The sequence below is a fragment of the Bactrocera neohumeralis genome, chromosome 6 (genome assembly GCF_024586455.1).
Source record: "Bactrocera neohumeralis isolate Rockhampton chromosome 6, APGP_CSIRO_Bneo_wtdbg2-racon-allhic-juicebox.fasta_v2, whole genome shotgun sequence".
Taxonomy (NCBI): domain Eukaryota; kingdom Metazoa; phylum Arthropoda; class Insecta; order Diptera; family Tephritidae; genus Bactrocera; species Bactrocera neohumeralis.
Window position 1 is genome coordinate 10,570,672 of NC_065923.1, and position 27,984 is coordinate 10,598,655.

The following is a 27,984-nucleotide window of genomic DNA, read 5'->3' on the forward strand; positions in this document are numbered from 1 at the left end:
TATTCGTTTTCAGTGGAAGTTCTTGCTTCGGTTGGGGAAGACGTTTTTTCCGATTTTCGGAGAGTAATGTGGGTGTTTTCCGCGGCGCGGATGTGAAAGTTTCTTGTGTAAACTACTATTTATTGGAAATAAAAAGAATGGTTTAAGACAAAAGGTGAATCATAAATATTCAAATGCATTATATGTGAATTGAATCTCTGTGATCAAAATATTGTGGAAAATAGTTTAGCTTAATTAGAATAGTGTTTTTCGGTATTGTTTGCATTGTCGTTGCTAACAATACATATGCAAATTGATTTTTCCCCTATTTGGTGTTTTAGTAAACAATCAAAGCAATGAAGTGAATTAATGTTGCACGAAAAACGCACAAGTTTTAAACAAATAATATGTGATTAAATGTAATAGCAAAACGTGTGAGAATGTTGTTTAATCTGCAGAATTGAGATTATGTGAATATATGTAAAATTAATTGTGTTAAGTTACCGAACGTACTTGAAATTTTATTGACCCCCAGCTAAGACTACAACTGTGTATTAAAAAATATTCAAGAAAAAAAGTCATCTGTAAAACATTAGTGGGCACACACATCCGCTAGGTTTATGATATTTTTAATCTTTATTTGGTTCTATCTTTATTTCTTTGTGTTTTTAACGAGACTTTAGTTCATTCATAGCTGGGTGTCTACATGTGGACAGTTTCTAATATTTTGGTTTTTCTAATAAGTTTTATGGTAACAAAAATACATAAAATGTTTTCTGACTAATTTCTATAAAACTAAAAAATAATGTGATTTCTATTCTTGATTAGAAAATTATTTACCTAAGAAATCTGCATTTAAGCTCTTAGTGTTTTTCCAAATGAATTAATGATATTGATATTAAACCGCAGTCTCGTCCCAGTGGCATAGTGTGCTCGTATCTTTGCCACTTTATTCTCGCCAAGACTCACAATAAGCGAATTGTGTGAGAGTGGAACAGCTCTATGCCATATCCTCGGAATAAACGGAAATACATATGCACGCACAAGATTTGTGTGTGTGTAAGCAAGCAGCGCTTTATCCATAGTTGATATCTCCACTGTCTAGAAATAAAGCTAATGTTTGCAAATGTTTACTACTGTAAACACAATAAAATCAACTTGTTTGTTTCTGATTCGAAGAGTTTTGATAAGAACCTAAAATAAACAAAAAAATATTTAACATGTCAATCCAAATCAGAGCGATCAGCAACTGAGCAGTTATTGCATATCTACGGATTAAGCGATTTATGATGTATTTAAAATTTAATAAATCAAAAATAATTGTGTCTTCTATTTTATGACCCATCATTTAATTGGATGGGTTTAGTATTTCAGGCTTAAAAGGGTACGGTTGGATAGAGGAGATTTTCCAGATTAAGAATATATAAAATTAAAACCGCCGAAAAAGAAAATCAAAATCAACATGTAAATTTGCCGACAACACAAACACATACATATGTACATTTCTATAAATTACTTTTAAGCACATACATATTTACTGCCCTGAATCTAAATTGTGTCAGAGAGGTCGTCTTCTTGAAAGCTATAGATTATCTTATCTTAAGTATTTTACTGTGAATTTATAATTAATTTAGGTTAATCAAAATTGTATGCTATAATTTTTAAAAATAAAAAATTGGGCAAATGGTGATAAAAGTTTCTGCTATTAAGGTGTGCCTCATATTTTCCTAAATATACTTATGATAATAAACCATATAAACATATAAATAGTTGTAAGTTAGTAGTGTTGTACGTATGTACATATTCGTTTTTGAGATATCAGAATGAAATTTAATACAAAGGTGCATTTTTACAATTGATCATTTCAAATCCAATAATGATTTAGTGTTTTCCGGTAAAATGCTTTAAATAAAAAAGTTACAAAAAAATATAAAACTGAGTGGCGGAAAACCTTCCCAATACAATTTAGAGATCATACTTACTTGGAGAAATTGTTTTTATTTAGGGGTGTCTGATAAGATTTTTAATAGTAACATGCGAAAAAATATATATTATATTTTCTTTCCCTACCCTTCCTCAGCATAGATCGATAGAATTAATTGAGGCATGCGCCTCCACTTAAGTTCTATTGTGCCCTTACTCAGTCACAACGAATCACATAGGCCCAGCTATAATACTATTCACAAACACAAAAGATTCCTTAAAATGTCTCCATTCTGATCGGTAATCCGATTCGCTAAGTTTTGCAGGCAAACACTTGATTCCGATCATTCTGCTTGTATGGCTATAAGCTATAACGGTCCGATATTGGCGGTTCTTACAAATGAGCATCTTCTTGGAAAAGAAAAGACGTTTGCAGAACTTCAGATGGGTATCTCAAAAACTAGTTCGCATATATGTATGTATACAGATTAAATCAACTTAGCTCGTCACGCTGATCATTTATATATACTTTTAAGCAACTCTGACGTTTAGTTTAAGAATTAAGGCCTTTCCAGTAATTTTATTGGTAGGAATCATAATAAATTTTTGAATACATTTTTATTACTGCGGTATTATATTTTTTTGAAGCAATTTAAGAACCCGCCACATATAATATGAGCAACTAGTTTACCTAAATAAATATGTACATATGTATGTATGTTTGAGCGTACTCCTTTCAGCATATAGATACATATGTATGTCTACAAACATATGTACAAACTACTGGTATTCATGTTATTCATGTGTTGTTAGCTTAGTACCGCGGTGACGTCTATTTCTTTAAACGTTTTTAATAAACAAAAGGCAAATTGGCGGCTATGATTCATCTGTGGTACATGTGTTGCCTTAATTAACGATAATTCCCAAGTCGACTGGTTACTGTGTGTGCATGATTTTTCTTTAAGACTGTATTTAATAGACACACACACACGCCTAAAATTGTCTTCATATGAACGAAGTTATGTTGTTTTTTGAAAGTGTACGAATGCATACGGTTTTTTTGTTACATTCAGCAGCCGTTGCGTTTTAACCTTTACATACTTATGCACAAAGAAATAGTATGTGTACACGTATGCATGCAGCTTTATATGAATTATAATAACATATTGCATTAATTTGGTCTTGTATCTTTTAAAACTCGCCAGTCTGCTATTTATTGTGCACACATAAGCCAACACATGTACTATTTATTTATAAAGATACATTATTCTTGATGAACATTCTGCTTTCATTGCTATTATTCTATTCTCCACTTTGGCATTGTATTTTGCTGTTTGCCATTTTCTTCAATTCTTGAACAAGTTCAGTTCACAATACAATCGCGATGCTTGGTTTGACTTCTGGTGAGTAACCTTGTCTTCTTGCGTCTGATTTCGCCATCTAGCGTTGTTACATGTTATCAACAAAAACAACTTTCAACACAGTTATCTTTTAGATCGTTCTTCATATCTATGCGTTGTTGTGCCCATTCCCGTGTCTTTGTTTGTGAAGACGACCGCATAAAAGAATGTGTGAATGTCACATATGCCAATCTATTTTCTACTAACGGTATAGCTTTTACTTGAATTGATACTGCTATTAAATATACATATATACAAACTTATATAAAAAGATTGCTAAAGTAGGACTTGCTCTTCAGTACTCCAAATTCTCTTTTATACTCTAAAGAGTTTTCCAGCAGGAAACATCGATGACTCTATAAACCTGGATGCAGTGGAACGCAGACGAGGAAGCTTCAGACTTGTCAGAATACTGCACTCCGGACCCCGACAGGTTGCCTATTGAACATCTACATAGTGAGGCCCGTATGCTCCCAGTTTAGGAGCATAATGAACTCCTTTCCACGCAGTTCCTGCTGTGATGCTTTCGCAGAAATCACCCCTGCAGTCAATTGCTTAAAGCGGAACCGGCTCTTAGGAACATGAAGAGGTCATTCCTCAATTACATCGACGACATTAGACAGCACGCCGACCAGACTTCGGACGCAACAAACTTCCGACAAGCAAAGTGGAGCCATCAACACCTTCACCGACTCACTTTCATTGAATGGCGTACTTGGAGTCAAAACACCACCCATTGCATATGAAGAGTTCGAGTTGCCGCGAGAAATGAGAGTGACCCTTGCGCAACTTCGTTCTGGTTACTGTAGCAGGTTAAATTTATCTACTTATCCAGAAGTGAACCCGTGATCCCAAATATATGTTCAGCGTGCAATGAGCCCCCGCATGACACTGGCCACCTCTTTGCATGCCCTGCTAACCCTACTCATCTGACAACTTTCGAACCCGTCAAAACAGCACGTTTCTTCGGCTTTCCGTTGGTTGACGTCGACGACAACTTATCTTAACCTCACCAATCCAACGGGTATTAGGTACCCTTTACAACAACAACAACAACAACAACTGAAGAAGGCAGGATGATTCCATCGGCCTATATCTCTTCAAATACAATGCCGGTGAGAACGTAACCTTCAATGGCGACCGTTACAAACCACAGCACGCACCGTTGTTTTTTCTGGTTGAAATGGCAGCTCTTGAATTTAAAAAATTCGATGATTCCATCGGCCCATATTTCTTCAAATACAATGCCGGTGAGAACGTACCGTCAATGGCGACCGTTATTGCGCCAAAAAAAAAAAAAACCGACTATTTGATGCTTGAAATTGAAGCTCGTGATTTCGGCGACAATTGAGTTCAACAATACGGCGCCACTTCCCATACATCGCATTAATCAATGGGTTTATTGAGAGAATATTTGGGTGAACAGATAATTTAACGTTTTGGATCGTTTGATATCACACCTTTAGACTTTTTCCTGCGAGGATATGTAAAATCTTAAGTCTTTGCGGACAACCCCGCTTCGATTCAGGCCTTGAAGCAAAACATCACGCGAGTCATTCGACAGTTATCAGTCGAAGTGCTTGAACGAGTCATCGAAAGTTGAACTCAACGGATGAACCATCTGAGCCGTAGCCGCGGCCAACATTTGAAAGAGATAATCTTAAAAAAATAAATGCCAAAAAATGTTATTTCGAATAATAATAAACATTCGCCATTAAATTTGAGGTTTGGGGTTTTTCTTTAAAGAAGTAGGGAATCTTTAAATGCATCATCCTTTATTAGTAGATTTTACGCTGTTAAAACAAAATTTTTTATTACCGTAAGCACGCTTTCTTAGAGAAATATTCATGGTTAAATTTGACTAGCTGTTGCCCAAAAAATTAGTCACGAGTTTTATGCCAATCTGAGTGTAGCACAGGAAAATAAGTTATGAAATTTCACCTTGAAGATGCGAGTCTTTCTCAAATTCAGCTCTTCAGCGTGGGTGTGTTAGTTAACAAAAACTGGATTCACATGTATTTTTCAATTTCTTGCATTACGTATATTTGGCTTATTTTAATTATATTGTTGTTATAGGAAAATGCCGTTATTGTACGCTACATTTTGACTGTGAACAGCCGAGATAAACAATTTGTTTGTTTAATTATTGAAAGTGCTTTATTCGGTTATCAAGAGTAGAGTCGCATCCACTTTATTTGTTTATCAATCGACAAGTATGGTTTGTGTATATGTATGTATGAAAATATGTGTGCATAGTAAATAAAATTCTAATATAACGGATATAAATTCTTGGAATATAATTAATTAGTCAACGATAATTTTTAATTAAAAAACGGATGTATCTCCTCGGGCTTAAGCAGCGTAGTTTCCTTTCTTTGTTTTAATATTTATTTATTTATTTTTTTAATTTGTGATTGACGTATGAGTTCACTAAATAAATTTGTTTTTCTGCTTTAATTGCCGATAACAACTCTTTTACTAATAAGTTCAAAACTGTAACTGAATCATATGATGGATGTGTAAGCTTTGGAAATGTGCTGATGATAAAATTTTCCTTTCAACAAAGGTTTTATTGCGATCGTTGCCGGCATTGAAATCATTTCAAAAAAGTGTTTATCACTTCTTTCGGTTTTACGCAAACTCTTTCTGGTTAAAAAAAAAAAATAATAAAAACTGAAAAATGAATAATAAAAGTTCGCACCACACCCTTCGTAGGGTTGCTCATGTGTGTTCGCAATCTCGTTGCAAATGTGAAACATTCAATTAGTTGCGTTTTCATTTCATCAATTTGCTGAGCAAAAACCACTAATTTGAGCCTTTCTTTCTCCCTTCGATTCGAGTGTGAATGTATGTACCATATATGTATGTATATATGGTTGCAATCGTTTGCGACCCAACGAGAGAGCAGGTTCGAACACATGCTTCTATGTATTCATGTTTTTTTTGTAACTTTTCAGGAAGCAAATGATAAATTAATAATAACACAACTCATATGCAGTGTCACAGTGTCATAAATGTGCGTATTGTCTGCTTCGAAGCTGACCATTTATATCTAAAAATGTCGGTAAGCTGAAATACATTAGGATGACCTGATTATTTGCTGGTCATTGGTATGACTTACCTTAAACAATTATCCATTTCGACTTAGACATAAATATCTTACTGAAATAAAAAGAGATAAAAATATTGAATATTATGTAAACTATGCAATGCGAAATCCAAAAAATATATTTTAATATATGGTATATTTTAAGCTCTCAAAACACCTACAATTTTATTTAAGTTAGTCAATGATTTTACTACTTTTGAATAGAATCTGTAAATGTTGCTTTTATTTGGGCGTTACTTACATTAAATTTTACTTTGCATGCCAATATAAAGTAAAGTCCGATGATCACATCTCATCATCCAATTACCTCAAGTGGGATGGCATATAAAGTGATGTGTTATATGGGAGAATATCTAAAGCTTCAAGTCATGCTTGAGCTCACACGGCTTCATCTAATGATCCGGTCAGGTAACCAATCACACACTGCTATAAATGACAGCAGAAGGGTGTGGCAGAGATAATCTCATCATAGCGGATGAAAGAGCTAAGCGGTAGTATACCATTGGCCCTTCACCAAGAAGTTTAAGGTTACCCTTGGCAGCAATGCTGAATGGAATGATCCCACTCTGGAGCTATTGCTTAGGGATAGTACGACCAAGTGGCACACTGACGGCTCGAAAACGTCGGAGGGAATCGGTGCAGGGGTCGCAGGAAAACGCACCAAACTCTCCATACCCAGGGGAAGTTTTTCCGAGCAATTTTTAGGCAGAAGTCTTTGCTATAAGTCGGTGCATAGAGATAAACCTCCAACGCAACTATCGCAACGAATAACGTATGACCATTAGCGATAGTCAAGCGGCACTTAAAGCAGTCTCCTCCACTGAACTTTTCAGCAGGTTGAAATATGCGATCAAACTCCCTAGAGATACACTCGACCAACCTGAGTTTTACCCATTTTACACTGGCCACTGCACGCTGCAGAATATTGGACTTTATCAATATGCTGGGGCTAGGTGAGTCTTTGTGATTTAGGAGAGGGCATAATAGACCTAAGATCGCGAGCAATTCTTGCATTTTTCGGGATTAATTTAGGAGTTACCACAGCTAAATCCGTTGCTGAATCCAAAAATAACTCTCAAAATTTTAGGGAGTTTGTGAGATTTTCGTTGGCAACATTGTTAAAAATGGCCAATTTTCATCTATTGTGAATGAAATACAAGCAACCCCGACAGCTGTTTATCAAATTCTCAATATAATATCAATAAAACTTCTATGTTATGATGCAGTTTTAAAAATAATGTGTTTATATGTTTTTGTAATAAAAAATGGTTTGGTAAAAATTGGTCGGCTAACAACCGTAATGTTTATCTTCTATCAATTTTCATTGAAAATATTATAAAAAGGACAATGAGCTGTTTATGAGAGTTTCAAACTCGCATAGCAGCCGTCTGTCACCTACAAATTTGGATCTGATTAAGTGCGCAGTTAATCCGGATTAACGCTGCCGTCTGTCAAGGCTATAACATAATTTAAAGTCTTTTCCAATCTGGCTATTTGATTTATACAACTATTTGTTAGATGTGGCAACAATTTTGTTTGTGTTTGATTCAGTGGAAATTTACCTAACATTTAGTTTCAAATTTAGCATTTTCAAATAAATCAACATACCCTAAAGTAATTATATACAAATATGTACTACATGGTTTGCCAATAAGGACGCATTTCTAAGTTTTGAGCAAAAAAAAAGGTCCTCCACTGCGGCAGTGATTTCGGTCTTCTTCGTGGATGAAACCTAAAAAAATTCTCTGCTAGCAGGTATTGTGTCTAACAAAGACCTATGATCGAACAAAAATGAAATGGAAAAAATTAAGATTTAAAAAAACGAAGTTAAATTTTACCTAAAATTTTGATCGTTTTCGACCCGCCGAATTTTGATTTTTGATCAGATAATGAAAGGTCAAATTAGGATAATTATATATTTCAACGAAGTAGCTAACAGTGAGCTAGTCAAGGAGTGAATGACCCCATTAGCTGTAGCATTAAGTTTCTTCCAAATTAAACTTGTCTGGGTGTCTGGGCACAGATGCGGAAAACCGCAAAGCCAATGTGCTCGCTAGAAAGGGTACCCTTACCTAAATACCACTAGGATGGGAACGAGGAGGTTCCCCTGTCTTCGTGTACTTGAGCACTGGATCTATGGGCCTCGCGCAAGTTCAGTAAGTGTTGGTCAGCAACCAGCACTTGGCTGGAGTAGATTTAGTCAGCTCAATAAATCTGACTCTAGGTGCTTTGTAGATTTGCGACCGTCTTTTTGATCCACACTTATGAGTTCTGGGGATCACAACGGACAAGCGTCCCTAGCAACCCCAATTGGGGTTATAGATGGTCTCGCGAATATCAGCCTATTTACCTAACCCGACCTAACTTATCACTCCAACAAATTTGAAAATTGTAGTTTTGAAGAAAACGCGTTTAAAGATAAATTTATGTAGCTTGTTGTGCTGAGCGGCTACACTTTAGAAGACTGTAACTCAAAAACTATTCGAGATACCGATTTAAGTATGAAAAGTCATTTGATTTCTAATTTCAGATTAATATTAAGTTCGCATCAAAATTAAAGTAAAGTCATGCAATGCCCTTTTTGAAATCCCCTTTATGCTTCTACATATGTACATACATATGTATGTATGTGTGAAACCACAATTTCTGCAACCACAAAGATAAATGAAAGAGAGTGGCTACACTACTAATGAACTTTTTTCCCGTTGATGATTATTTCAATTGTTGTATCTAAGTATGGTATATGTATGGATGTACGTTCGGCTGGTACTTCTATGTGTGAGCGTGTACTTGTGTGTGTATGCGTTGCCGTTTTTTAAGTGATTCATTCAGGTTCAACAATAGGGAGCAATTTTATTGGTGACAATTTTAAAGTAGTTATTCCTCAATGTGAATGACACCAACTATGAGCACACATACTTGCATATCTACATATATTCATGTGGGTGAATTTACATATTTCTACTATTACATTTACATATTTGAATTACGATGCGTTTGTTACTGAATTGAAGCTGTGACTTTTAACCACATACAAGCACACTTGCATATATAGACAATGCATAACTTAATTAGCCGCCAAAGTCAAGCGGACGGTGTGCTTGCCGAAATATTTATATGCAGGAGAATAGGTGTAGGCGCCTTTTTTGTGTTATTGCTCATTCTGACGCATAATTACGCTCTTAAACGCGTGTTTATGAATCGCTTTCCATCAAACTCACTTACAGTTACAAAATGTGTGCGCAAATATTTACAGAAGCTTGTATTTTTTACCTTTATTACGCATATTATGCGCCGGTCTCTCAGGGAATCACCCCGTTTGTTGTTGTTTACCGAGTAAACAAGACAATAAAATTGTTGCTTGTTTCATCTGCTGCTGGCAAAGCTATATGTGCATGTGTGTATGTGTCTTTATTGCATCATATGATGAGTATGAGGGTATTTTTATTATCAGTAATTTTAAAGAGATGTTCTTAAAGAAGTTATAAAAACTTTTTCCATCAAAATGCGTCCTTCAATATATGTTTCCAGCGACCATTCTCTTGAGATGTGAGAACAGTAAATAGTCACTAGAGGGCAGATCCAGAAAATATATTAAATGCGGAAGCACTTTGTAGGTCAATTTATATTAAGGGGTTACATGGGTTCCCTCGTAAAAAACAAGCCTTTTTCAAAACATTTTTTCTCATATAAAAAATGAAATATTTTATTAGAATTTTTTATTCTCACAAACATACACTATTAACAAAAAAATTCTGAAATTTTTGGAAAAAATAAATAAATTATAAACTCAGCCATTGCGACGCCATTTCCTTCCGGTGATCCCTCCTTACAGGATCAGCTAAAGTGAAAAAATACGTGTTTTAGTTGAAACCTTAACTTAGAACTTAGACAAAGAAAAAAAACTGAAAATTGTATTTTTGCACAAATTTTTACAAAAAAAAAGGAAAATTTCAGTGAAAATTTTGCGATATTTTTTTTTTCAAATTGTTGTAATCGAAAAAAAATACTTCAACCAAAGCCTTAACAATTGTTTCTCAGACACGTGTGTAAAATTTCATGAAGATCAGTTGAGTAGTTCTAGAGAAATCTTGCCAACCGACTTTAAAAACACAGTTCCAGGAAAAACGAGTTTAAAGACGGAGCACTTAGCCTAGCTAAACTCGAGCGTACAAGTTCTCAAGGCTATATCCCCCGAACTATTACTCGAATCAACTTCAAAATTTAGGACAATATTCTATTGGTGTTTTATAATTTAATAACACAATAAAAACTCATATTTTTTTGAAACCCGTAAACCCATATAACCCCTTAATACTTGCCTGGAAAACCACTGTCGAATTGTTTTTTCACGCAGGGCAAATTCCTTATAACATTCATCAAATTACATTGTAAAATATTTGAAAAGTAAAAAAAAACTACAGGATCAAGTGTTTTTGAAAATTGTATAACATAGGAAACGATGGCATATTTTTTCCCACACTTTTAACATTTCTCTTCAGTAAGGTTTGTCATTTCATCATGTAATCCGTATATCTGATCCAACATCGAGTCGAAATTAATAAAATTTACTGCCGAAATTTGGAGTCAGTGGCCACAACTTTAAGAACGCTACGTCCAATTTATGGTCGTCATAATCGTCGTGTCAGATCAATAATTGAGCTTCTAGTGGAAAATTTAGAATCCACAAGCTCAGTACAAAATGTTCCCGTGTTTGTTATTTTAAGAATACACAGTAAAATTTTTTTTTTTCTGCTACTAAAATTGGATTTTTGATTAGATCACAAAACTGGCAGGTGAGAGAGAGAGAGATCTATAAACCGGACATGTTAAAAAAACTTGATAGTGATCTTGATCAGATAATTTGTCTCCGAGTAATCCTTGCAGCAAATTCGAATATGCTATTTCGAGAACTGAGCGGCTGTGCTTTGAAAGGCCATAACCTAAAAAATATTTCGAATATTCATTTCAAATTTTAGTATGTTATTTTTAAAGGTATAAACTGTCGGAATATGTAAAAACAAATATTATGATTTCTGTTTAAAACTGCTAATTATTATGTCTGAATATCGAAAACTCCCTAACAATAAGTGGTTATTCTTTTTGTTTTTGAAATATAATTGCAATGACCCGACTTTATAAAATAATGCAGCTAACTGACTGTTGAATCACATTAAAAATCCAGAGAAAAAGAACGAATTTGCACCACTCACCACTACGAGAAATTTATTCTTAGCGAAGTTATGCTTAATAAAAAAATACTAAATGATCAAATTTGACCCGGACTTACAATATTGCCTTGTCTGGGATGGCCTGTGCTTTCACTAAATTTCGATTTTTTCGATTTCAGCTCATTCTTGGAACGCCATTGGCTAAATTGTTGGACGGTTTCGAAGTCTTAGTCAAAGCATTAACGAAAATGTATTGTGTCCATCAACTACAGTTGTACAGATCCTCTGCTATTTCACTGATGCCAACACGACGACTTTTCACTTTTTTTTCAATGTTTTCTATGTTATCGTCAGAGTTGGATGAACGATTCGCATGACGCAAGTTTTTCACGGATGACTTCACAATCTTCACTGAAAGCGAATAACTCCTTATCATTATTTGGTTTCGGCCGAATTCGAAACTTTCTTATTTGTTGGTTTTGCCCATTGCATTTGTTATCAGTTTCTTCAAAGAAATTTAAATGTAAAAATTCCTCTCAAATTTATTACGAATAAATTCCGCTTAAAAGTTACTAATGCAATGACACAACAACAAATCATATTGCGCCCAGTCGTTGTGTGGGTGTGTGTGTGTGTCGTGGTTTTTTATTTTGAATTGTGTCGCGTTGAAATTTAAAGAGACACTTGAGACTGGTGTGCATCACCACTAGAAATACATTGTAAGCTCATAAGTACCGGTACTATCTACACACCCACACATACATACAAACAAACGTGATTAGTTTATTATTTCATTGGTTGCTGTAAACGAATGAATTTAATTAATAACTGATTTTCCTCTTCATTTCTTTGCAGCACTTGCAATTTGTTGTTAATTGCTGAAGCGTAACGGCAAATACCGAGCGCATCCATTGTTCGTGTGTGCCAAATCTACAGCAACATAAGCTATCAATCAGTCAGTCATACGTATAGTCAGACAGTCATTGAATCACACATGCACTTGCGAATCAATTGCACGGAATACCTACAAAAACAACAATAACAACAACAACAACATACAAATGTAGCAAATCAAGAGCGTCGGAAAAGGTCGTATTGAAAATTTGCATTTGCTCATTGTAGTGAAAAATCATAAACAACAATAACAACAATAACAACCAACCGAAACAAAACACCAAAGGATTCATGTTTTAAATACAACAAGCAAATAAAGTGATTGTTTTACACTTTCTCCCGCTGAAATTGCAACAAACATACGAAGATCATAAAATGCACCAAAAAACAATAAAAACACTGAGAACCACAAATGCAAAAGCTGTGAAAATGCCAATGCAAGCCGGCAATCGCACAGTGCAGCGCCATACCAGTGATCATACACGTTGCCATATCTCCGGCTGGAGTGCGCTTTTTGTGCTCTTGGCCTTGAGCACTTGGGCCAGCCAAACGCAAGCGTTCGATTTGGGCAACGAGTTGAATCTCAAGCCGACAAACTACGCGGAATGGAACAAAAATGTCACGTACGTCAGTTCAACCGCCTATAATGCGCGTGGCATGCAGCCACTTTACGAAATCACACATAAAATTATTTGGTTCTTCACCGGTGAACATCCACTGCCAGAAGGTGAGCGAATGCTGAGTTAAATTATTTATAATTAGAAACAAGTGCGGGAGGGCGAAGTTTGTGTAGAATATCGAGCATTAGATATTTTCCCAAATTGGAAAAGTGTGAAAGTGCTTAAAATATATAATACATATATACATTTATTTATATATACATATATATGTATATGTAAATAGGAAATATTTATAACGAATTTTTATAAAAATAAGAAAAAAGGTTAATTTCGGTTGGACTGAGGCAACAAAGGGTACACTACAAAAGATTCCATACAACAACAAATTTTGACTGTTGCGACCTTAACTACTTCTTAGGAGAATTGACTGGGTTATTTCGTGAGATAACACTTGATTTTCAATAAATCAATTGTGATATTCGCTGTGTGGCTTGTGGCGCCGTCCTGTTGGAAACACATATTTTCCAAGTCCATATCATCTAATTCGGTCCAAAAATATTCGATTATCATTGAACGATTCCCATTCACAGTAACGTGCCGGTCTTGATCATCACGGAAGATGTACGGCCTAATGACGCCGCCCACCAAATTCACCATAACGACGTCACAGAGATGCCCAACTTTTGAGAACGACGTGTGAGAGACTGATTCGGGTTTTTCTCAATTGATGCGCTAGCGGAAGCAATATTCTCGAACATAGTACTGTCTCACTGGCACGGGAACATTTTGTACTGTGCCTGTGGATTTTTCCACTAGACGCTCAATAGTTGATCTGACAGGACGATTATGACAACCATAAATTGGATGTAGCGCTCTTAAAGTTAAGGCCACTGTCTCCGAATTTCGGTAGTAAGTTTTCATAATTTGGATCGTTATTGGATCGTATTTCTTTCTAAGATAAAACGGCAACCCTTACTGAAGAGAAATGTCAAAAGAACGGGAAAAAGTATGGCGTCACTTACTGACCCTATCTGTCTACTTTTTAGCGTATTTATTTAAAAACCCGCCATAACCGTTAGACGAACTATAAAAATGTCCAATTTTGATATAATTTGTTGTCTTAAAAAATATTAATTTAATTACTAAACCAATTTCTACATTTCTTATAGGTTACCTCGTAGTCAAGGAAAACGATATAGAATTCGGTCCGAAAGTCGAACGCAATGAATGGATTGATTTAGTCAAACATTATTGGTTAATATGGCTAATTGTCTTGCTCGTTGGCCTGCTAATTGTTACAATGCCAGTTGTTGGGTAAGCATATATACATACTTACATATGTACATACATACTCTTAAAAATTCTAGTTAAACTATACATGAAAATACAAAAATAAGAACTTTCAAAGCGTTCTCACTAAGTAAAATGTCTTTTTGCGCCTTTCCCCTCAAATAGTTTATGCTTTTGCTGTTGTCGCTGCGCTGGTGCTTGTGGTGGACGCTCGGAGCCGTTTGACAAGAAACACGACACCTGTCGCCGTGTGTTCTTGGGATTCTTGCTTATAATATTGGCAACAGGTTTGCTGTAAGTAGCGTATATTTAATTGTAGCACACATTTCTAAACACCACACAACCATTATTTACAAGTAAACATGGCAAGCAAACAAACATGCCTACACATTTATTACAAAGCATGTAAATATAATACTTGAGCGGAAGAAATGTATTGTGTTGAGTGGCTTACATTTCCTGTAAACCTGCCCACCGTATTTATTTTCGCTAACTTTTTGCGTTTTGTATGCATTTCTTTCGCCCGTCTACAGTTTCGGTGTTATAGTCACATTCGCAACGAACAGTTATATGCAACAGGGTATTGAGAACAGCACAAATCGTGTACGTGATGCCAGCGTTGACACGCGCAAATTTCTGGAATCCACATCGGAACAGGTCGATCACGTGCTCATCACGAACTACAAACAATTGTCAATTCAGCTGGACAATATTATGCGCGGTAATTTTCTTATCTTGCTTATGAAAGAGTTCAACATTTTCTATAAAAAAATGAAAAATTTTATTTTATTTTAATTTTTTTTTTATGCAGAAACATCGAGTTTCATCATAAAAGAGTTGGAGCAGAAATCGATGGCTGTTTCGCTCATCTATCTAACAGACTTTCTTGAAAAACTGCCAGAGCTTAGATTAAAATTACAGAAGATGAAGAGCATCACCAACGATTTGCGCGTCTACGCTTCACAGTTAAGCGATGGTATGTTGTGTTTGTACTGTTATTTGCCTTTTTGTATATATGCATTTTCTATATATGTAAATATGTATAATAAAAATTAATAAAATAATGGATTTCTACTTATTTATAAGGCTTGCGTGGCGTAAAGCGTGATTTATTGGTTATGCTGACCAAATGCAACAACAAAGCATGTCAGGATGTGCTCAACAAGTATGAGATTGGAAAGCTAGATGCTAACGGTATACACTACGATCAGGTAAGCGAGAGAATATAAAAAACCTTAGTAAACTTTAGTAAAAGACAAAAAATTAAAAATTATTAAAAAATTTAAAAATATAATATTAAAAAAATAATAAAATAATAAAATAATAATAATGAAGTAAATAAGTTACAAATACAAATATACATATGTATATGCATGGAAATGCAACGAATTTATATTTATTTACTGCTTACAGTGTTATTTTTTGGAGTTATATTTGACACTAGGAGTTTTCTGTATTATTTGCATTTTTTATATTTTTTTTTTATAAAAATAACATCTAACAATGGAAAAAATATTAAATAAATATTAAATTTTATAAATTTTTTGAGCAAAACTTATTTTAATAATAATTCAAAATACATTTTTTTATTACTATATTGTTAATTGATTTGGCTCAAATATTTTCCTAATAAATATATAGAATTAAAATTTTTTACTGCGAATTCAATCAGACCAATTTTGTATAAAAACAAATTTTAATCAGTTAATTTTAATTTTTTTATAAATATGAAAACATGTAGCAATTAAAGAATATTAAGTTTTGTAAGGTTATGTCAATAAAAAGTATATATTTTTTAATGAAATATAAGCTCTATTATTTTTTTAAATTAAATTCACTTAAATATTGTTCTAAATAAAACAAAATCAGTCAGATAATTTTTAAATAAAAAAATATGATTTTTTTAAATAGTTATAAATATTTATATTTTTTATTTCATCTTTATTTGGTAAAAAATATTAGTAATGTATCTAAAATATATCTTTGAATTTGAAGAATACTTTTTTGCTCAAAATTTTAATACCAAAATATGTCTATTTTAATGCTATCAGATGGTAGACCGATACTTTCCGAAGGTAAACAATTTTAAAAGCAAACTAAATACATAATTATATAAATATGTACCAACTATTCTAAAAGCACAGTTATGTGTACATTTGAACATAAATTTAAATAATCATCAATGCCTTAAAATTTCCTCAGCTTCCGGATGTAACAGAAATCATCGACAATTTGGATAACTTGATAAGTAAGGACATAGCCTCGGCTGGCAAGCGTGGACGTGATATACTGAACCAAATGCGCGCACATCTCAATACAACAATTGCAAAATATACACCAAAAATCATTGATTCCATAAATAAAGCAGGTGTGTGTGTGTGATTTAACAACAACTCAAAACACTCTCAAGCATTACTCATGCCTTGTTTGCTAATTAACACCTTTTTCTTTCGTAGGTCATGCTTTCCAACACGCCTCAAACGAAATCAAATTGGAGCTTAACAAACTTTCTCAAGTTATTAAAGACAATACTAAAAAGTACACCGGCGTAGCCGATGACTATTTAGAAGAATATGGACCATATCGCTTTTACTTTGGCATCGCTGTATGCTCAATATTGTTACTGGTGAGTTACACGGCTGAATTGTTAACTTTTTGTGTTTATTATTCATATAAAAATAAATGTTATGATTTTTTAAATTTTGGCAGATTTTGCTTTGTGTGGTGGCTGCTTTGTTGTGCGGCATTTGTGGCAAACGGCCGGACGGTTATGGCGATGACTGCTGCAATAAGGGCTCAGGCTCACGTTTCTTGATGATGTAAGTGGCAGAGCACACAATCTTAATACATATATATTTTGTGACAAGATTTTTTTCTCTACACAGGGCTGTAGCGCTGATTTTCCTCTTTATGTCTTTGATTGCTTTGGTAACACTGGTGCACTTTTTGATCGGTCTAATCGCCTATCGCGGCGTATGTCTTCCATTAAAGTAAGTCAGCCTCTTAGCTTGTTTATAAACATGAAAAAAATATGCGTTTGTTAACATTTTTTCCAATTTTATTTTAGGGACCCTCAAAATGACGAAATATTCGCACAATTCGACAATTCGATCGACTTAAATAATGTGCTTTATCCACCGCAAAACAAAGGCAAACCGACCTCGGGTGGTTTACCACCACTGCGCATTTCACACGTGATCACCGCCTGCCAACGCAATCAAACGATCTACGAAGTGTTGCACATACATAATCGCATTGACATTCACGAAATTAACGATTATCCAGCACAATATAAAATCAATCAGACACTAGACGATCTGGTAGATGGCATATCATTTGACGACAGCGATATCGAGATTTTAAGTGCCGAGGATAAACAACGCATACTCAATTTGGCCGATTCCGCATTGAAGAATTTCGACTCCGCCCAATATATAGACAATCTGAACGACACCATCACAAAACATTCGTTAACAGAAATTGCTCAAGAATTGCGTCAGACCGCGAAGAAAATCGACAAAAGTGAGGATATGAAAGATGTGCAGGTTAGTCTGCGCAATCAGGCATTGCATTTGGAGACCTACGAACAAAACTGGGTAATACCAATGAAGAATCAATCGGTGGAACTTATACGGCTTGCCAGTGACTTAGATCATAGTTTGCGCTATAAGGATCGTCCATTCCACGAATCCATACCGTTGTTGGTCAGTGAGATTGAGCGTGCACAGTTATTCTTCCGCGTGGACGGACGACAATTCGTTAAGAATACCGCAGTAAATTTGACGCACTATTTTGCCAGCGAAATAGAGAACTACTTGAGAATGGTTGTGGTGGCAGTGGAGAAGAAAATTGGCTTATGTGCGCCACTAGCGAATGTCTATGACTCTGGTGTGGTGGGATTATGTAGTGCTATTGTAGATCCATTGGTAAGCGCTGGTAGTTAGACATTTTTAAGTATAAAATTCCAATAACGCTTTTTATGCTCTTCTTTGTAGAATGGATTCTGGTCTGGTGCCGCTTTGTGTGTTGTACTCTTTTTGCCAACGCTGCTGGTGGCAGTCAAATTGGCTAGTTTATATCAGAAGTCTGACCCATATCCCGGTCCACTAGTGGAATCGTAAGTGCCAAAGCTTACACAAAATCCTAATATGTAGCGAATATTTGTATATAATAATGCCGTTCCTTTTATATGCACTTCAAAACAATAAGCTAAGCTTTTCATACTAACTTTTTGTTATTTTATTTTAATATATTAACAAAAGAATAATTTTATTTTAGGTTTTATTAAACCCTTTTAACTCCCTTATTATAAAAAAATCTAGTGAAAAACTCACCAACTAACTTTTGTTATATATTTATTATAATTAAATCATATTTTTCTTAGTGTAAAATTGATATTTATAACTACTATAATATTTCAATTAGAAGTAAACAAAAAAAATTAAGAAAATAATATTTTTTTACTATTCCTTTTTTAGTTTTGTAGCATGTATTTAGCTATTCATACTTTAAATATAAAAAAAATTAAAATATTTATGTATTTACTAAAATAAAAGAAACTACCAAACTAAAACTCTTTATTAATATTATTTTTGACTTCTAATTCACCTTTTAACTGTCCTCTCTTGCATGCCCACTGCTTTTCATAATGTTTGTGTCTTACATTTGATAAAAATTTTGCAACTACCAATTTTCAGGGAGTATTTGTATGACGCATATAGTGAACGTGATCATATTCCATTGGCAAAGTAAGTGAATCATTCAATATATCAACTTTTTAATACATATTAATTACATTTGTCGCTTTAGTTTTTCTGTATAATTTTTTGTTTTTGTATATATCGTGATTTTGTCCTTTGTTCGTCTAATTTTATTTGGCATATAGTTTTTTGTATCATATGAAATAAAATTTAATTTTTATAATCCAAGTTCTATGTATTAAAAATTTGAGGTTATTTTTTGTTTTTTGAATGCTGTTATTTTATATAATAAAATTTTCAATGTTGTATTGAGTTAGGGGAAAGAACAGCAAGCAAGCAAGTGCTCAGAATTTCTTTTATTTTTTAACAAAATAAAAATGTAGGTTTTAGGTTATGTTAATACGCTTGTTAGAAAGAATACCTACAATATAGTAAAGCAGCATGTGGAAAAATCAACCATATATTATGCTCCTCTTCAAGGACTTATATTGAAGCAATATGCCTTGAGACTGAAAGAATATTTTTGGATTTTTTTACAACAACAACTAGTCATGTATCTAATTCTAATCAATTTTATTTATGCCATATTGGAGTTCAATGAAATTTAGAACTTTCGTAGACCACTTCTTTGAAAAAGTGAATTCAAATTTCATTTTAAAATTAAATATTCAATCATTTCGAACGAAATTAGCTTGCAGCCAATATATTTTTTTAACTATTACCTACATTGAAACCATGAAAATCGTATCTCTATAATTGATTTCCATCGTATTTTTCATTAGAAGCTACTATTAATAAATATTTTATTAACTTGAATAACAAGATATTTTTTAGCTAAAATTTTTAAAATTTTTTATTTTGTTTCTTTTAGCTTGAAAGCTTTTTTCGTTTTTATTTATAATTTAAACACATATTTCTTGCGTTTGTTTGCGAAAAAAACTATACACTTTCATTTTAACTTTTTATAGTGGGCCAAAGAACAAGCGCCGAAAGAATAAAGACCGTCGACGCGGTCGTGAATACTACGAGGATCCAGTCGCTTCCACGGCGCACGGTGTGCCACCAACAGTCGGTGTGCGTGACACGCGTTACAGCGACATGGCACCCAAGTAAGTGTTAAACTTAAACGCATTTCTTTCCGCTTACTTCTTTATATACATAATTGATGAATGCATAAATTTATGCAAATAATATTGTTGTGCGCTTATACCAGCTAATGTTTACAAATATAGTTAAATAATAAACTTCCAAATGGCTGCTGTCATACTAAACAGCTGACTTAGTGCTAATTTGCTATGCATAACTGTAATGTTTTTTTGCTCTGTATGCTCGTGTACGGCATTTACATATTTAATAATTTAGTATGTTAGTTGCTTATTATTTCGTAATTTTTTGGTATTTAAATATTTTTATTTTTTTATCTTAATTTCCTTAGAGCTAAGTGTATTGTTGGCTCTGTTGATACGAGGCCAAGATCATTGATGGGCGATGGTTTCTATTAGGTTCTATAACACTGACGTTGGTGATGATTTTTCGATGATGATGTTATAGTGGTGCGTTGGTTAATTTAAAATGTTTTTCTTTGAGTGTCTTATACGTTCCGTACCCGGCGTGCGAAACATTCAAATGAATATGCTTAGTTTCTAACAATTCTGCTTTTTTCTTTCTATTTCTGCTATTACTAATGCTTACGCGAGCTTGCCACATACAAACATACGTACACTTATTGCTAATCATTAATTTTGGACTCAAAAAGTACATTTCTTTTGAAATTATGGTATTTGTGGTTAGAACAACACTTCATTTAATTCAGCAAGTCACTTTTATAACTGTTTTAATTTTTTTTATTAATATTTCTGTTATTTTTTCATTACCGCTATGCACATTTGTACAACCGTTATGCCGAAACAAATTGAGTTGAAAAATTTATGAGAACTGACGTTTCGGAAAACACAAAATTTTGCAAATCCGTTTTGTTTTTAGTTGAACAAGGTTTTGAAAAATGGAAATTCACATTTAAAAATCGTAATTTTTTAATTAATTGGCTAATAACAGGTAAAAACTAATCGGTTGTAGTTATAGTCAATTTAGTGTTGTTCTTTAAGTCAAAATCTGCATTTTTATACGTATTACGGGGTACACCTGTGTCAGCCTCAAATAGGCGATTTTTAGGAATTAAAAAAAAATATCCGTATCAATGAATCCGTATGTATGTATATATTTGAGCATATTTTAAAAATACACAAACTTTTTGAAGAAAAAAGTTAAGTATTCTTCACACTAACGGCGTTAAAAAATCTTTCACCACTGCAACGAATTTGTTTTTTCCCGTAGATGAAGCCTAAAATATCTCGACTGTGTTTTTTTAGACTTGTACGAAGAAATAAAACGCATATAATAGTAACGATTTCTTTTTTTTTTTAAATATAAGGCTTTGTCATTATGTTTTCAAAATAATTTTGTGCAAGTGAAGTTGTCAATCGTCTCGGTTTTATCTGTGCAGACAAGCGATGTCACATAACCTCACAAAAAATAGTCCAGCGGTGTTAAATATTTTGGACCTGTTGCCAATATAACTGTCCACATTGACCGTAAAATTATGGCCGGCTTAATTTTTGAACAAATATGTGTCTTTGATGCCCTCTACCCTCTGATGACCGTTCGGCTTCAATGCACATCTGTTTGATCAAAATCAAGTCTTTGAATGGAAAACTTGTTTTTTTTATTTGTGGAGGGTATTTTACTTTCGGTACAACCGAATTTAACGTATTTTTTTTTTAGTTCTTGTCCCTTAATAAGGAAATGATACCAGAACTTTAAGTTAACTTAAAAGCTGTTTCTTATATGTATAATATAAAATAATAAAAAAAAATAAATAAAAATAAAAAAAATGTATAAAAAAAAGTTAAAAAAAAATAAAACAAAAACTAAAAAAAAATTAAAACCAATTAAAAAAAAATAAAATAATTAACAAAGATTTAAAAATTAAGTTCAGAATACTTCAAATTTATTTTATAGCGTAAATATATACTTCCTTTTTAAATATAAGTGTATTAAATTTAGCGGTTTCGGAGTGTCGTCTTAACATAGATTTTTGCTATATTTATAATTTCACAAAATGAGACTTAGTCTAAATGCTTTAAGTTTAACCATTAAATTCTGCAGTTAGTCCAAAAAATATATTATTTGTCGAAGCCGACTGTATTTTAAGCTAAAATAATAAAAATTGTGTTTCAGTATTTTTTTCTTTTTTTAAATATTCATAAACAGTTGAATTTCCATAACTCGAACTTATATAACTCGAAGTACTCCATAACTGGAACTCTTGAGTTTACAAAAAAAGATAATCTTTTTACAAAATCACTTCCATAACTTGAAGTCTCTCTAAGTCGAGTTAGGGCAGCTCAACTGCACTTACTGAATTTATGTTTAATAAGCAAAATATTTTATTTTTGTTACGTCTTTTAATATAATATTATTTGTACTCAACGCTGAAATTATCTACAATTTTTATACATTCCTGTCAACGCATTAGTTTCTAGATTTAAATATAGTCCAAAAACTAGACTAGTCCACGTTTTTTTAGCAGCCTGTAAGAAATCTTACTGTACAAACATAATAAATACTCTTCCTCACGTGTCCACGAATCATCATCATCCGCTCACCACCACATCATCATCATCATCAAAATATACGCGCTTTTGCGTCAAAAATAAGCAAATATTTGATTTCAAATATGCGCTTAAACTAACACTAGACATTAGTATCAACATTAGACAAAGCATTTTTCATTCTGCCACAATAAATTGCCTAGCGTAAGCCTTAATGTATTTGTAAACTGTCACTTTAAGGCTTTTTGTATTAACATTTTACTACTTGACTGTCAGTTCTGCTTATAGCAACGCATATATGTATGTATGTATGTGTCGCAAAACAAAAAACGACACGCACACGATGACTAATATTTAACATTTCAAACATTCTTCGCCACTGCCACTTACATCTAGCTGCAGACACGCTGCAACTCATAAGTTTGTGTTTCATTTTCTTGCTCCAAATAAAACTGTATAAATATCTATGTACATATGTGTGTGTTTTTTGGAATTTCGAATAAAGTTGTTACTCAAATATGTTTTCTTTTGCGTCTACCTTTTGCAGGCATTGGGATGGCGGCCCACCGAGATACCAGAATCCACCAATGGCACCACCTGCCTCCGAGTACGAACGCCCACCGCCATATTACTATCCGGGTGCCACGGAGCAAGACTAAGTAATACAGATTGAGATACATTTTTAAAATGTCGCCAACAAACAAGCAAAGAAAGCAAGCACCAACAACAACAACAACATAAACATAAGCAACAAATGCAATAACAACAAAAGCAGTGAGCAGAGACAAATTGAACACTTGTGAAATGCCTGTGCCGTTGCAGCGGAGGCGCGAGACGACTCCCAGCAACAATAACAAATTAATAATGTGGCATGAGGTGCACATTGCGTGCGTCCAAAAGTTATTAATAGCGTATTTTCTAAAACGCATTTGTTTTTGATTTTGCTACTTTGAAAAACTTGTGGAATTCAAATTGATTGCGGCAGCCGCGGCACACTTGCCCACAACACAACAGTTTTTCTACTCTCAAAAAATATAAACAAACAATCAAAAACGAAGCATATTTTAGCGAATAATAAAAAAAAGAACATTAAAGAACTTACAAAAAACAAGTGAAAACATTTTCTTGATTGCACATAAAAATACTGTTGGTTTCAAAAACCGAAAAGCGTGTGGAAAAGTTATAGCTACATAAATATATAAAGCAAAAAAGAAAACAAAGGAGAAAAAAACGAAAATAAAAACACAGCCATTATGCATTTTCATTCCAGCGCCCCCGACACCCATACACACATATGTAGTAGATACTCGAAAATCGTTTCGATAATCTCAAGTATTTTAGTTAGTTTTATATTGAAGTGTTATTCAAAAATATATATGTGTATGTATTGTATATGTGAAATGAGACTGTATTTGTTAGATTTTGTAAACACTTTTAATGAGTTGATGAGTTCATGTCTCATTAGCTACATATATATATATTTACCTAGGTACTCAGACACACACACACACAACGTTATTTTTAAACATGCCACGATTCGTGTATTTCAATTTTAGTAATATAATGAAAATAAATAATAATATTAATATTGAATTCATAAATTTTATTATAAGCATTTATATAAACTGTATGTGTACACCATTCAATTAATTGCAAGTGTGTTAGATTTTAAAAATATACTATATTTATGTATACATAAATGTACAAGCAAAGAAAAAAAAAAGAAATAATAACAATTTGAATTGTGAAATGAACCATTTATAATGAAATGAACGAATTTTTTAATTATTACAACCAAATGTTTTTTATATTTACAAAATAAATGAAAATGCTGTAGACGACACATCGACGTTGCAAGCACATCATTTTTTACATTAAGTTTAAAAATGGGATTTTCTTTATTTTCTTAGCAATATTAATGCGCAGCGTTGCTTTTTGCAATAATAAATGTCACAAAAGTTGTAGTTTGTTAAGTATGTAGCCGGAAAACGCATATTTGGGAGGAGTTTGCTGCAGCCCATAAGCAAGAAAGCAATATGTTGGCAAGCGTAGCAAATAATTGTAGAATTTCCAAGAAAAATGTTGCATTTAAAAGTGAGTTAAGGTGGTATAAGGCATGCTGAAGCATAATATTATAACAATAGCAGCTAAAACTTGAAAGAGTTGCAAAACTGCAGGAAATATAAAAGACGTTTCTAAGACTGCGTTCACACGAGCACTCTTTTGTCGCTCATTATTGGCAAAATCGCGTTTGAAATCGTCACATGAGTCCGACAAACTTCAGTTGAACAATTTTCTGCATTTTCTCATATCATGGTGCACACAAAAATTGTTGGTAAACTGATTTTTATTCTTATTCACTCTTTTTTAAATAACTTTTATTGTGTTATGTGTTTTCAACTTACATATTTGCATATTATGTACAAAAAATAGATGTTAAAATTCAAATTTCCGAACATAATGTAAATATTAATTTGAAACCGAGCGCTTTTGCAACTATGAATGGAATTTAGTAGTTTAGTAGCGAGCTCTTACGCACCAGAACATAAAGTGCCATCCGAGCACGCGCCTTGTCACTCCTCGCCTACAAAAATCGGTTTGGGCGACAAAAGAGGACTCGTGTGAACATAGTCTAAGCTGTTTCGACTCAAATATGTGTTTAGATAACACAGCGGCGAGCATATTATTATATACGCCTAAAGTATATTGCATTTTTAGTGTATGGAGAGAGAGGAAGAGAGAGAGACGAGTTAAAAAGAGGGCAGGAAAAAAATGTGCATGAAATTGAAGTTTTCAATTAGCAAATATTTAATAATAATTAATAAAATTAAAAAATAAAAAAAAAATTAAAAACAAAGCAGTCGTAAATTTTAAGGATGATATTTATAAGCAAAAACAATAAACGGAAAGTAAAAAAAAAATAAGATGAAAGTAAAAGAAAATTAGACGAAAATATTAGAAATACGTAGTGGAATGGGAAGCTAGCTTGTATGTTTATATCTGAGTGCAAATAAAAATTCGTACAGCGCAATGTGCATAATTTTAACTTTGAAGATTTGAGGTTATTTTAGAACAGCTGCTTAATTTCCACTAAAAGTTTGCTGATGCAATTTTAAATTTTTCTCATATATTTTATGTATGTGTGTGTATTTGGTTATTTTAAATTTTCAAATTTTTTAAAAATGTGTAAAATTTATCGAATTGTGTTAGTTTGTCTTTTGGGTCTTCATAATATTTTTTTTTAGACAAGATATGTAAATTGTTTTTTAAGTCTTTATAAAAAAATTTTCAAAACTTTTAGGTTAAAATGAATAATAAATCTTCATAATTTTTTTTAAACAAGATCTGTAAATTCGTTTTTAAGTCTTCACAAAAATATTTTCAAAATTTTTAGTTTAAAAAAAGTAAAAGTTAGCTGCAGTCAAAAGTCTAATTGCAAACAGCTGTTTCAAATCAGCTGATTTTTCTTTAAAAATCTCCAAAAAATTATGTGCTAGAAGTAAAGATACATCAGTGGAAACTTTAAGGTTGTTTTCGTGGGTTAAAACATAGTGTTTGGCTTTAAAAATGAGTGAGCATGCTAAATAGTTATGAAAATAATATATATTTTTTTCAATTTTAAATAAATAATTTTCACTTTTTGTGTTTTGCATGAAATTGCTCAAGTAGTAAATACAAAAATGCGGGTGCTTTTTCAAATGACTGCCGCGTTTATTTTTTCCGCCATTTAACACAATATAAAAACCTTGAAATCACAAATTATTGAAACACAATTCAAGGTTATAAAATATGCAGAGGAAAAAAATTAATGAAGATTATAAAAAAATTTCAAATAAAATCCTGCAAAAAACATTAAAGAATTAAACAAAAGTACCGTAACGAGTTATTTGAAAGCGGTAATATACAGTAAGCATTTAAGGAGCATGTTGGAAGGTTTTAAACTGCCATTTAAAATTAAACAAAAAATTATTATAATACTTGAATAATAACTAAAATAGATTTTGTCCAAGAAAAGTTGTAAAGAATATAAAAAAATATAATGAACACGAACCCATGCGAAAAATGCATTTTAAATAACGCAACTGTTGTATGTTATCAAAATGATTATGTAATATTAAACACACTTGCGGCATATATTTACAAACTATACGCTATATATGTTAAGCTAAATAACTGAAAATGAATAAAAGCGTAATAAGTAAATAAATTTGAAGAAAAAAAAAATAATAAAAACAATAACAAAAATGTTTACAGTGTCAATATTAACTTTGTTTTCTAGTTCAAAAGACACACAAAAATTGGTATGCTCACATGAAATATATACTTATGAATGTTCTATTGTCATAATTAAATGAAAAGACAAGCAAAATGTTTATTATACTTGCTATAAAATATATATACAACTTTATTGAGATTATTATAGGAAACATGACGAGTGTCCCGTTACTTGTTGTGCGCATTTAATTTTCACTTAAACTTAAGTAAATTTGTCTGTCTGCAACGTACCGATTTCAAGTGACTGGATTTGATTTAAACTTGTCTTTTTTATAATAAAAATATTGTAGAAGAAATATTTTATAGTGTGCTATAAAAAAATGAAAAAAAATTATATTACTATTATACACAATATAACTTTAAATATAAAAAGAAAAATAATACTATTTTCTCCCCTTCAGTTTGCTTTCTCCTCAATAACACATTTTACTCGTGACACCTGCTCGTATATTTGTAAGTGTGTGTCCACAGAGAAGTTGAAATTAAATGAATTACACATGCGACAGCAAATCTAGTATAAAAAGTTTTGTCATTACAAACTCATACTCACTTAAATACAAACTTAGCTACTTGAAATCACTCAAAAACTCTAATGCAAATCATTCGAAAACATAAACTATGCACTTTTAGATAAAAGACAAATGAAAAAAATGTAAACGTAAATGTGTGGTGAACGGCTGGTGACATAAAGACATAAACAATACTTGCAAATGTCTCATAGTTGTTGCAACAAATAGAATTTGCAATGCAAAAACAAAAAGAAAAACAAGAAATAGTAGTAACTTACATAAATGTGGTTAAGCACGCCAGGGGGAGGAGAAAAAGTTAAACTAATTCTGCGAAATGCAATGCCAGAAGCAAAATGCAAAATAGAAAATCAAACACACACACACATACACATACGCCCATACAATGTAATACATACCAATACAATATAATCAACAAAGTAAACAAGATTGTAAGCAGAAAATCGAAATATCGTTTAATCGATCGATTCGTTCAAGTACGTGGA

The 27,984-nt window shown here is 32.8% G+C and overlaps 1 protein-coding gene across 4 annotated transcripts; it reads left to right on the plus strand.

Annotated features, from left to right (window-relative positions):
* The first annotated feature begins 23 nt into the window (after window positions 1-23).
* Window positions 24-27,747, plus strand: LOC126762543 (prominin-like protein). Of its 4 annotated transcripts, XR_007667478.1 has the most exons (18): window positions 24-154; window positions 12,438-13,203; window positions 14,266-14,410; window positions 14,552-14,680; window positions 14,920-15,107; window positions 15,198-15,362; window positions 15,473-15,597; window positions 16,438-16,461; window positions 16,589-16,754; window positions 16,843-17,012; window positions 17,096-17,205; window positions 17,272-17,376; window positions 17,454-18,312; window positions 18,382-18,503; window positions 19,084-19,134; window positions 20,055-20,195; window positions 20,522-20,639; window positions 23,245-23,432. XR_007667478.1 is itself a non-coding variant. In XM_050479373.1 (17 exons), the coding sequence occupies exons 2-17, from the start codon at window positions 12,852-12,854 to the stop codon at window positions 23,354-23,356; spliced, it is 2,964 nt and encodes a 987-aa protein (XP_050335330.1). In that variant the 5' UTR covers window positions 24-154; window positions 12,438-12,851; the 3' UTR covers window positions 23,357-27,747. The 4 variants fall into 4 exon arrangements, 3 of the variants coding, with proteins under 3 accessions (XP_050335330.1, XP_050335332.1, XP_050335331.1); XM_050479373.1 differs by lacking the exon at window positions 20,522-20,639 and having other exon boundaries at window positions 23,245-27,747; XM_050479375.1 differs by lacking the exons at window positions 19,084-19,134; window positions 20,522-20,639 and having other exon boundaries at window positions 23,245-27,747.
* Window positions 27,748-27,984: the final 237 nt, after the last annotated feature.